At 46.9% G+C, this 10,997-nt stretch overlaps 1 protein-coding gene across 1 annotated transcript in view; it reads left to right on the plus strand.

The window, feature by feature from the left end:
- The first annotated feature begins 373 nt into the window (after window positions 1–373).
- LEPREL1 (leprecan-like 1) overlaps window positions 374–10,997 on the plus strand; it is a 15,362-nt gene continuing 4,738 nt past the window's right edge. Inside the window, exons 1-7 of the mRNA XM_009865132.1 lie at window positions 374–520; window positions 1,471–1,660; window positions 4,311–4,442; window positions 5,561–5,703; window positions 7,098–7,187; window positions 7,674–7,714; window positions 8,215–8,309. Of these exons, the coding sequence (XP_009863434.1) occupies window positions 419–520; window positions 1,471–1,660; window positions 4,311–4,442; window positions 5,561–5,703; window positions 7,098–7,187; window positions 7,674–7,714; window positions 8,215–8,309 (793 nt within the window). The 5' untranslated portion in view covers window positions 374–418. The remainder of the gene's footprint in view (window positions 521–1,470; window positions 1,661–4,310; window positions 4,443–5,560; window positions 5,704–7,097; window positions 7,188–7,673; window positions 7,715–8,214; window positions 8,310–10,997) is intronic.

Here is a 10,997-nt window from a genome sequence, read left to right on the forward strand (position 1 = left end):
TCCCCTCCTCTCTCCATCTCATCCAATGAGATCATCTCTCCATCTAGAACTCTGCAGAGGGTTTAATCAGCTGAGTTCAGAGGATGTGCAGCTGGAAAATAGGCTAAACCCCATCACCAATAGACCACGCTGCAGACAGATAAGTGACCTGTCTGGCTTTCAGGAACTCCAGCTCTTCTGATTTCCCTTGCAGTGCGCTTTCCTCTCGTTTCAGCTATTTTCTTTAGCTTTTGTGTTCAGATTATCCCATCATTGTCTAGTGCAGTGGTGTCAAAAGGTTGTCAGAGGTATAGGTGTCAGAGTGTGCAACGTAAACTGCTGTGTTCATTGCCCTACATCACCCTCTCATTTGATCTTTCTTATCTTGTTACAGCTGAACAAGCTGGAGGAGGCAGCAAATGCAGCTCACACCTTCTTCATGGCAAACCCCGAGCACATGGAGATACAGCAGGACATTGAGAACTACAAGACCACAGCAGGAAAGGTCAGCTTGATTGACTGGGAGGCCAGGCAGCACATGGTGAGTCTGAGCTAAAGAGGTGCCTGGGTTAAGTGTTAAGCAGTCTGGAGAGAAGAGATTTATAAGGCCAAGAAAGCATCATCTATGAATGGGGAGATTCTTGCCAAGGTCTGTATTACAATACAGGAGAACAAACTCTCCCTTTCAGCTCTTTACTGTAAGGCAAGCCAGCTCCTGCTTTTTCAAGGCACTCTCTGCTCTGTGTTTGATGGCTGTGTCCCCAAGTGGTCCCTCTGTTCAGGAAACTCTGGAGTCATCCATGGCTGTGAACAGGCATTAGCAGGCAGCTTTGATAGATGCCTCCATGGGCACTGATGGATGGATCTTGGCCTATGTGTGTTGCTTTTGAGCTGGATTTTCCCACCTGGGCAGGGTACCTGCACATGAATGGCTGTGCTGGTGAGGGTGCAGGGTGGCAGGCAGGAGAGTGACAGCTTTTTCCACCTTCTCCGAGTGAAAGCCCAACACAAATCCCAGTGCCGCCCCCAAGTCTGATTTCATGAGACACATGGAAGCAGGAGTGGCTGTTTGGTGTAATTAATGGAGATGCTCATCAGGGGCCATTCTAAGACAGTTCTGCCTGGGTCAAGAGCAGTCTTTTCCCTTGGCATTCAGCGTAGTTGATGAGTAGGAGGGTAGAAACAAGGAAAATTAATGTTTTTTCACATAATGCGTAATCCAGTGGTGGCACTGAGGAGTCCCTAAGTACGGAGGAGTTCAGAAGAGCATTTAAGCAGGTTTACAAGGTTCCACTGGTCCAAAAGTCCACGGATGGCTTAAACTTGTCTTGGTACAACCACTTATGTTTGGTAGGTACTAAAAGAGATCGTTCTGTCCCTGCCCACTTGTGCCTTCTTTTGAGAAGTACCTACAGTTGGCAAGGGCAGGATCTTGTGGTCCGAGCAGCGTAGCCCACTCATGGTCTTGTCTTCTGCCTACCTACTTTGCAGGAGGACTACAGTGCCGGAGTAAGGCACTATGACAAGGAGAAGTACGAGCTGGCCATTGACTTCTTGGAGCGTGCATTGAAAGGCTACTATTCTGAGGATGAAGACTGCCAGATCATGTGTGAGGGACCACAGAGATTTGAGGAGCACGAGTACCTGGAATATAAGGCTGGTCTCTACGAAGCTATTGCAGGTGAGATCTTCTTGCGCCTTTAGGGTTCTGAACCTTGGTCCTGCACTGTTTTTAATTACTGAGTTTAGGCCTGGATTTGGTGAAGTGACTTCCCTTCCGTCACTGCTGCTGGTGAGTAATGCTGCAGGAGGCACTTGGAAGGCCAGAAAACGCAAATTCAGAGGGTTAAGAATGAGAATATCGTATTTTGGTCCTAAATAGAAGCTGCGTTAGAAAAATTGTATTTCCAGATGTGTGGAGCATTTGCAGCTTTCCATAAGAGCTGGAAGTATAGATGTTTTAAAATAAACTGCCTCCGTTTCTCGCTGTACATGGTCTCAGATACCTCACTGGGATCTAGACATTGCTGGCCTCTTTTTATATTTTCACCGTTTTTTTCAGTGCATATGAAGAGAGCAGCAGAGTCGTCTTGGCCACACTCCAGATGACCAGGAAGGTTGCCAAAAAGGCTTAGAACATAGATTTCCTCCCCATCCAAAAGAATGGATTTGTCATTAGTGGAGGCTCATCTAATTATCATCTTGACTGAAATCTCTGGAGAGAATTGAACATTGCGGTATAGTCTTCAGATCTGCATGTGTGGCTCTGAGCCAGAGGGAATTAAAACGGTTCATTCTGAGTAGAAATGAGACTACATTTAATTAGACTTGAGGGGAAAAAGAGCAATAAATTAAGGTTCATTTGGTGACAGAAATCTTATTTATCTGCTCATGGTGGTGGAGTTGCATCAAGCTCTGGAGTTTTGCTTCTTGTGTGGAAAATACTTCACTCAGATGCAAATTGTTTTTTTTTGTTTTGCATAATTCTGTTTGTGTCGAGACAGGAAATCTAATTGAAACAACCAAGATGAGAAACCACCAGCATACTGGATGGGAAGCTGCCTTTGTTAGGTTTATTCCCCATACAAAAAACATGAGAAGTGTTGTTAAGTGCTGGCTTTGTATCAGTGTAATTGTCTGCTGATCACGCCTGCTTTTGAAGCTATGAGTAGGACACTAGGGGCTGTATCAAACTCTCCAAGAGAGCAGCCTTCAGTGGCAAGGAAAACTCGTCTTCCTTCTCACTGAAAGCTGCTGCTCATCAAACAGGTTTTGGTCTGGGGGTGAGAACAAGCCAGATCATCTCTGCAAGTGCTGTGACCTGGTTTGGCCAAATATGCTTGGGAATAACAACTCCAAACACCAGGGCTGTTCAGACACCCAAAGAAGCACAGAGGGAAATAAGATACATAATGCGTTTGCTTTGCTGTAGGGAGCTAAGTGGTTCCTTACAGGACAGCATAATCCAGAGTCTACCCCTGGGTCAAGGGCACTGGGCCCCAGATGCTTCAGCAGGGAGTGGGAGCACTAACCCACCAAGAAAAGAGTTTAAGTTTCTGTAAAACTCCTTTCTCTTTTCAATCTCAAGCTGATTTGCTGTGCTGCCACATGGAGTTGAAACAGTCTCACCTCTCCATCACAGGGACGAATGCATTTCAGTGAACTGATTCCAGTGTATATAACCTGTCTGTAGAGAACCTTGACAGTACTAAGATAAAGCACTGCTCCTCCGTGACGGATTATTCCGGGGCGAGGATGCTGAAATACGTTTAAATTACAACATTACTTATGTCCTTTACCTTCTTATTTTCCATAATGTAATATCCTGGATGTGTAGGGTAAATCAGGTAACTACTCAGACTACCTGCACAGAGCAAATGGGAGCTGTTTTGAGTTTCCGCTCCATTTCATTGCAAATTCCTCAGGCTGTTTTTTTGGCAACTCTGAGAAATGCTTTGGTAGCTGAGCACATGTTTTTTTTCAAGCCTGTGTTTGTTTCTCAAGATTTTTAATGGTAAACAGAGACAGAGCAAGCAAAGTACATTTGTAGAGTACACTGCAGCAAAGGCTTCAAACCGAAATCAGATGTCAGCGTTGGCTTCAAAATTGTACAGCTGATACAATGCCTGTATTGCGGACTCCCAGCAATTAAGAAACCTTGCTAATGGCAGATGTTTTACACGTGCTTGTGTTTCCCTGGGAGTTATCTCATCTTCAAGAAGCAGCAAGCTCAGGGATTTTGCTGCCAATATTTGCACCTTAGACCTTTCAGACTGATGGTGCATGTGTCTTGCTCAGTTGGGCTTGAGAAGCTGCACCAGCCCCTCTTACCTAAACCTTCCCATGCCATTGGGACCTTTCTAGCTGCAGAAAGGAAAGGATTAAAGATGGGCTGAAGGAAGGGAGTGTGAAGATGGCTTTCATGTGGCAACACACGTGGCCACCCTGTCTTCACATCTCTGCTTTATGGGTGTCCTCGCCTTTGGTTTGGCTCTTGGGGTTGAGGAGCTACCTGCCACCTGCAGTCCCTGCACCCGTCTGGCTCCCTGGGCAGAAGCAGCAGCTCCCGGCACGCAAAAGAAATGCTCAAGCTCCCTCTACAGTTGACAGAAGGAGAAAAGCATTTCTCAAGGGGTGAAAAATGTGTCTGCAACTCTCCATTGGCTTTGGGAAGGAGCCTGAGCTCTTTCTGTGGGGGCACATTTGTCTGCTGGACCAGAGCAGCTTGAGTTGCATGTCCATCAGCTGGGGAGATTTAACCTCTCTCTGTCCGTGTCTCAGCACCACCACTGTCCTTCTCAAGTCTGGACCTTCTTCTCTTTTCTTGACAGATCACTACATGCAAGTCCTGGCCTGCAAACATGACTGTGTCCGAGAACTCGCCACGCGTTCGGGCCGCATCTCGCCCATCGAAAATTTCCTTCCCCTCCATTATGACTACTTGCAGTTTGCCTATTACAGAGGTAAATGCTGTATTTCTGTTCCTTGTATGTTTTTGTACAAGTTTGAATGGTTTCACGTGAAAAATTCCCCATGATGCCTGTGCTACAGCGATAGAGTGGCACGGCCTGAAGCAGTCAGGAAACAAAGAGCACTGGAAATTTTCTCTTTAAAAGTCAGGCTGGCTGAAATGCAGTTAAGTACTTTTTTAGAAGTGTGTTAAATCATCAGTCAGGTTTTAAAAACCCAACCCTTAGCATAAACATTACTGTTCTTTAAATGAATCATGCTTTTTTAGGGTCCTTTCATTTGCATTTTGATTTTAAAGTTCTGGGGATTTAGATGCTTCACATTTTTCTGAAACCAATTGATACATTTTCTGAGTTAATATACAACAGGTATACAAGTTAGTCCAAGCTTATCCCAAGATGCCAGTTTTTGTTAATTACCGAATATTTTAAGATTCACAGTAAAATTGCGGGAGTTGGCAACACTGCAAAATATTAGGAGTTGGCAGTGCTGTAAAATACTGCTGATTGTGTGGTCTTGTATGGTATTTGATTATATTCTCTTACATAAAAGAGAATCTAGGCAGAATTCTGCAATCTCAGGCTTGTGTTAAGAGCTCTTTTCTGAAAAGGGCAGAGTGTGTGAGGGTCAGAATTGCTACTCAGGCCTAAAGCTTCATCATTAATCAATGCAATGGGAAGAAAGCTGGAGGAGTCAGCAGCATTTCATGCTGACAGAGGCTTTTTTATTCTTTTGCCCAATTAGAGGTTTAATGTGGTGGGTAAACCCCTGCCCCCAGAGCCCTGAGAGATGCTGCACAGAAAAGAGGCATTTTGCTGCCAGATAGCATCTACATCCTCTGTATCCAGTTGTATGCAATTTGGATGCCATCCACAGAGAAGTCATGTCTCTGTGCCTCAGTTTCCCTCCTAGTGAAATGGAGCAGTTCAGACAAAGGTCTATCAAAAGAGCCTTGTAAAGTGCTGGGCTCACACTTTGGCTGATAGAGAGCTCAGGCTGTGCCCTCCCTCTCCTCAGCTCTGCCCTGCTGTGCTTTGTGTGAGCCTCCAGCACCATCAGCGGAGCTGTGCCCTCCTCTGTTCCCCCCGATGACTGTTGTGTTGCCTCACAGTTGGTGACTATGTCAAAGCCCTGGAGTGTGCCAAGTCCTACCTCCTCTTCCACCCGGATGATGAAGATGTCTTGGAGAACGCAGGTTACTACGAGGGTCTTTTGGAAGGTACAATGGATCCAAACACCATCAAACCCAGAAAGGTGAGTGTGGGTGTCACCTAAAAGCTCTTGGTGGGAAGCTTAAGCAAAAAAATTAGCTGGAAATAAAAGCACCTTGGTCTTGGGACCACTTTGAAGGCAGACATGGAGATGCTGGACTAACTGGTGATGCTAATTTCCAGGGTGCAAGTCCAGAGTCACTAGTGTTGGGGCGAAGCTGAAGGGCAGGATCTCTTTAAATGGGGACTTCAGCTTAGCAAAGCCCAAGCCAGGGCTGGGAGGGTGATGACCGAGTGCCTCAACAACATAAACCCTCCGCTCGTTCAGTGCTCTAGAGATGAGGAGGAGGAATGCAATGAAGTGCTGAGCAGAGGGCAACCGCCGTTAAGCGGGGGCTGAGAAATACTTTCCCAAGGGGAGGTTGGGATGTCAGCGTTTCTCTCAAGTCACTGAGCTTGGAGTTCAGCGCTCAGCCTGTTCTGCGGGACGTCGTTTTGCTGTCACAGGGTTAGGCTAGGGTCAAACAACCAAAGAGTGTATGCTCAGCCCGGCGGGACAGGCTTCCTCTCCGGCCCGGGCAGTCTTTATCTGCGTTCCTGGGGCTGCCTTTCTCATGATGCAGAACAGGAGAAGTTCATCCCGTCCCACCACAGCGCTGCTCAGGCTCATTACCCTTGCACCATAAGCAGAGTGTAGGCAGGAGTTCCATTCTCTTGGGAAGTCCTTGATTTCTGGGAAAATCAAGGTGAGTTTGATAAAACTCTATATACTAAAAAGGAAATTATAGAAGACAATTATCTTTTCCCCTTGAAGCGTCAATCTAGAAAAAAACCTGAAGTTAACAAAAACATTTCATTGTTCCAATGTTTTGAAGTTTTCTATTAGAAAGAAATAATTGGTTTTTACTTTGGAAAGTAATTTTCTAGGAGAAAAAACAGTGGTTTATTTACAATTTCTTCATTCAAAAAAAAAGCTGTCTGATGAATGATTTCCAGCTGGCTGTGCTTTATGGTCCCCATCTGAGTGCCCTGAGTGCATCCCAGGCCATGATGCTGCAGCTTACCCACTCGCCTACCTGCTGCCAGGCTATGTATGGGCTCTGCCTTGCAGATGGGGAAACCGAGGCACAGCCCAGCCAGGGGCTCTGCTACCCTAGCCTGAACCTGCCTTCCCTTCTGCAGCTGGGGTTTCTCTGGCCAGCCTCTTGCCCAGATATTTAGAGACTTTACAAGGTGCTCAGTGCTTTCTACCAGCTCTGGACATGAGCAGCTCAGCCCAGTGTCCATGGTTGCTCCAAGGCATGACCCAAATATCCCTCATCCCATACAAGTCTATGTTGTTGCGTGAAAAGCAAACTCCTCTTGAAGCAGAGGTGCCTTGCCTATGTCTTGTGAAAGGTACATGTGCAACTACAACATTTTTCCTCTTCTTTTCAGGAAGCAAAAATGCTTCTGCGGCGCCATAAGGTGGAGTCTCACCTCTTGCGGGTGGCTGCGGCCGGCCTCGGATACAGCTACACAGAGCCGGTAATGCCTGGGTCTGCTATGGCGAGGACCTTTAGGAGCTCACAGCTATAGGACCAGCTTCCCTCCTGCCCTCTCCTGTAAAGCAAGTCCCATGTAGGTGACTCAGGAGCTGGGGCTTGGCCTGGTTTTTTCCCTGTTGGAAAATGCTGATGGCAAAGCAAGGAAGGCAGCTGTTCCCAGCGTGAAGGAGTAGCAGGTGCAGACTAGTCCAGCTCTTCTGCCATGGTATCTTCTGCCATGGTTGTGTTCCATGGTGGTGGGGTGGGACAGAGAAGGCTGGGCAAGTCAGGCTTCCTCTGTGCTCATCAGTTTGGGTTGGGGGTTACATTTTCAATCTGGTGACCCCAGGCAATTCCCCAAAGTTGAGTAAGATGGCTCCGTACAGGAAAGGCTGGCTGATGTGCCTGGGTGTGAGGCAGAGCAGAGAGCTCCCTGGCTTCATCTGGAACATTAAATTGAGAAGTATATCCCTCTCTTTTCCCACAGAACTACTGGAACAGGTACGGCGCCCGCCAGGACGAGCACAGGTAAGCCACTACTCACCCACCCCAGCTGACCCCACAGCTTCACCAGTCCCTGCAGTGGGGTGGCGGGGATGTGCCCACAATGGGGTACCAGCTTGCCACTTGGGGGGTGCTACTCACCCACCCCAGAACAGCGTTGTGGCTGAATTAGGGCCATTTTCCCTGTACCATTGCAAACACTCCCACAAGCACCTTATTTTAGCTGAGTCCCTCAAAACCAATGATGGTCTAGAGGGAACTTGGTCGATGAAGGAAGTGCTGCTCAGGTGTGTTGGTGTCTGTGCTTCACTGGTGGAAACTGTTGTTCTCATTGCCAGAAAAAACACAGTTTGCCACAGGACAGGTTGAGGGCTTCTATTTGTATGATTGTAGCATTTGTACAAAGTACCGATTTGCCCATTTCTTTGATGTATTGGTTTTCAAAGGATGTAAAACAGCACAATTCCCAGAACAGGAGACCTGTGCATAAAGTCATGATGTTCCTTTATGCTCTTGCTCCTCAGTGTGCCATCAAGTATTAGCAGTGAACCAGAGGATGGGCCCCGACTGTCCCTGGTAAAGAAACCCATGCCAAAACCAGATCGAGAATTGAAGGAAGGTAAGTCTGATGAATGTATTTCAACAAACTCAGGTTTTTTTCCTATTGCTAGAAACTGTGAAGACTGGCTGCTGAGCAAGGAGGACCAATCCTATCTGAGGGAGTAGGTTTTAAGAGACAGAGAAGTCTTCAGTGCTGCCACAGCATTTCTGGGTCCGTGGATCCCACCAGCACTGCTCTACTCTTGGACTGGCTTTTCCCAGCTGCTGTGCTGCTCAGTACAGAGCCCTGAGATGTAGAGCTGGGTGGCTGGGTTCTCCTCACCATGCTGAAGGTCGCACCAGCAAACCGTAGTCTTTCTCCCAGGTGCTTTTCAGCTTTATATATTCTCTGTTATTAAGGCTGCAGAAGGATGGATGCTTGATGCAGTAGGTTTTGGGGATGCCAGTCTTGATGCTTTGCTAAAATGTGCTGGATCACACCATATTAACAACTATTTCTGTTTGCACACTGGCTTGTGATTTCATGTCTTGGCTTACGTCAAATCACTTCGGTTTAAGGCCTGTCAGCAGACATTTCAGCTGGTTTCAGCACATTTTCAGCAACCACAGAAAATACCGTAACAGCTTCTACTAAAGATTTTCTCCATAACAATTTTGAAAAACTATATTGCAGCCGAATACCAAAGTGTGCTCCTCATGGCAAAACAAAGCCAGGAGGTGTCTTGTGTCTCTGGTGGCCAGCTCTGCAGCAGCAGGCAATTCAGCTTCCCTGTAATCCGATAGATGGTTGCACTTTTTAGGGAATTTCACAGCTTTCCACGGTCCAAGTTGTTTCCAGTTGCTCAGCGTCGTGCTCAGAGTATTGTTATTCCTTCTCTAGCTGTACATAAAATAGGGAAATACCAGAGGAAGATCTTGAAGAGTTTGCTTAAACCAAGAACTGGTTGATTTATATTTGTTGTCCTGTTTGCTCTCTATAACCAAATAATTTCAGAGTATATCTTTCTGTTTTTTCTTCTCTCTATGCTTTTATTCTGCTTTAGTTGGAGAATGTTTTCAAGTTTACAAAGAAAACTGAAACCATTCAGAAAGGAAATTGGATTTTTGAACATCCAGCTGTTTCCTTTCTCTGTTGTCTTTTCTCCTTTCTCTCTTTCCACTTGGAAAAAGAAGAGAAAAACCCAGAAGAGAAAAAAAAAAGTCCATTTTAATTTTGTACTCCTCTTCTGTACTTCTTCCTCCTTTCCTCCTTTCTGCCAACTTTTTTACTCCCCAAAGTCCAAAGAATTCCCCAGCTCTTTGGGGTGTTTTCTATAGAGCGTACACAGGGGAAACAGGTCTCTCTCTCCGTTGGTGCTTAAGGGTGGCGGGGGGCGAGGAGGGCAGCCAGGACATGCTGCCAGTGTGGGACAAGGGTTCAGTGTTCGTGGCACAAGGCAGCCCTCCCTAGTTCCCCAGGAGGAACAGAAGAACCTGGTGAAGCAGTGAGTGGTGCCCTCCAGCTTCAGCCCTCGTGTGCCTACAGCTGGGGAAGAGCAACATCTGGGCTGGAGGACTCAGCCCTGAGCCTGGAGCATGCCAGGAGTTTGCATTTCAGGGTCCTGTCTCTGATCCAGCTGCATTTATAATAAACACTGTTATCGAGCAACAAGAACAACAAAGTGAACATGAGGAACGTACCAACTTTTCTGTTTCCCAGAAACCTAGCTCTTCAGAAGTAAAGTCGTAGACTAGTGGCTGGGCTTTGCCCTCAGGGTTATGTGCCCTCCATAGGCCAAGAAGACCTTCCAAAAACACACAGTGTGCCTCAACAAACAGGAAAAGTAATAATTGTAAAAACAGTGTAACAGAGGATTTTCCTTGTGCCACGTGGTGAGAGGAGCTCTGTGGCTCTGTTTCCTCTGTTTACTTGTGCCTCTGTGACATGGGTCAGTCTTCCCCATATTTCAGATGCGTTTCAGCTTCCTCCTGGAGAATGATTTGGTTTAGGTTTTTATTGTTGCCGTTTTTTCCATTCTCTCTCTGCAAGGAGATCAGGGGAAGAGGCTTTAGAAAATGGTTATTCAGTGGCCTTGCCATGTTGGGTTTTTTTTATCTGTCAGCTTTGATGGGGATGGATGTAAACATTTTCCAAAGACCTAATCTCTGTCTTCTCCTTGCCTGTTCACTCAGCATGTGGCAGTCACCCCGTACCAGGAGAGAGCCCGGTGCAAGCCCAGCCATGGTAGTATTCCCATCCCAGGGATGCTACCCGAGACCTGCAAAATGCAGCCAAGCCAAGGCAGAGGGAGGCAGCTCAGAGGCAGGGAGTAAGGGGTGGCAGGGATGGCCATGGAAGCTCTTTTGCATCTGTGGAGGAGAATTGTCCTCAGAGCCCTCCGACTCACCCACTCCCAGCACCCCTTCTTGGTGGAGAACAAGCTTGCTGCGAGCTCAGCACTGTGTTGTGTTTCCTATGTGGCAACAGAAGCCACTGATGACAATTGCAGAGTAGCTTCACATGCCAAGCTGGCAAGATCCACACAGTGCAAATGCAGTGGAAACTTATGGCCCTGGTTGATGTTGGCTGCTGGGCAAGAGAGCCAAGTAAGCCAGTGTCCGTGCCTCTCATCATGTTATATCGTGCTTTTGTGTTTTAAGACTGTGGTCTCTGCCTTTGCAAGGCAGCTAATGAGAAGGTGGAAAATGATGATGCTCTTGCAGCAAATTGATTTAATCTCCAGGTGTTTCCATTGCTCCTGTTTCT

The sequence above is a fragment of the Apaloderma vittatum genome, unplaced genomic scaffold (genome assembly GCF_000703405.1).
Source record: "Apaloderma vittatum isolate BGI_N311 unplaced genomic scaffold, ASM70340v1 scaffold32702, whole genome shotgun sequence".
NCBI lineage: Eukaryota > Metazoa > Chordata > Aves > Trogoniformes > Trogonidae > Apaloderma > Apaloderma vittatum.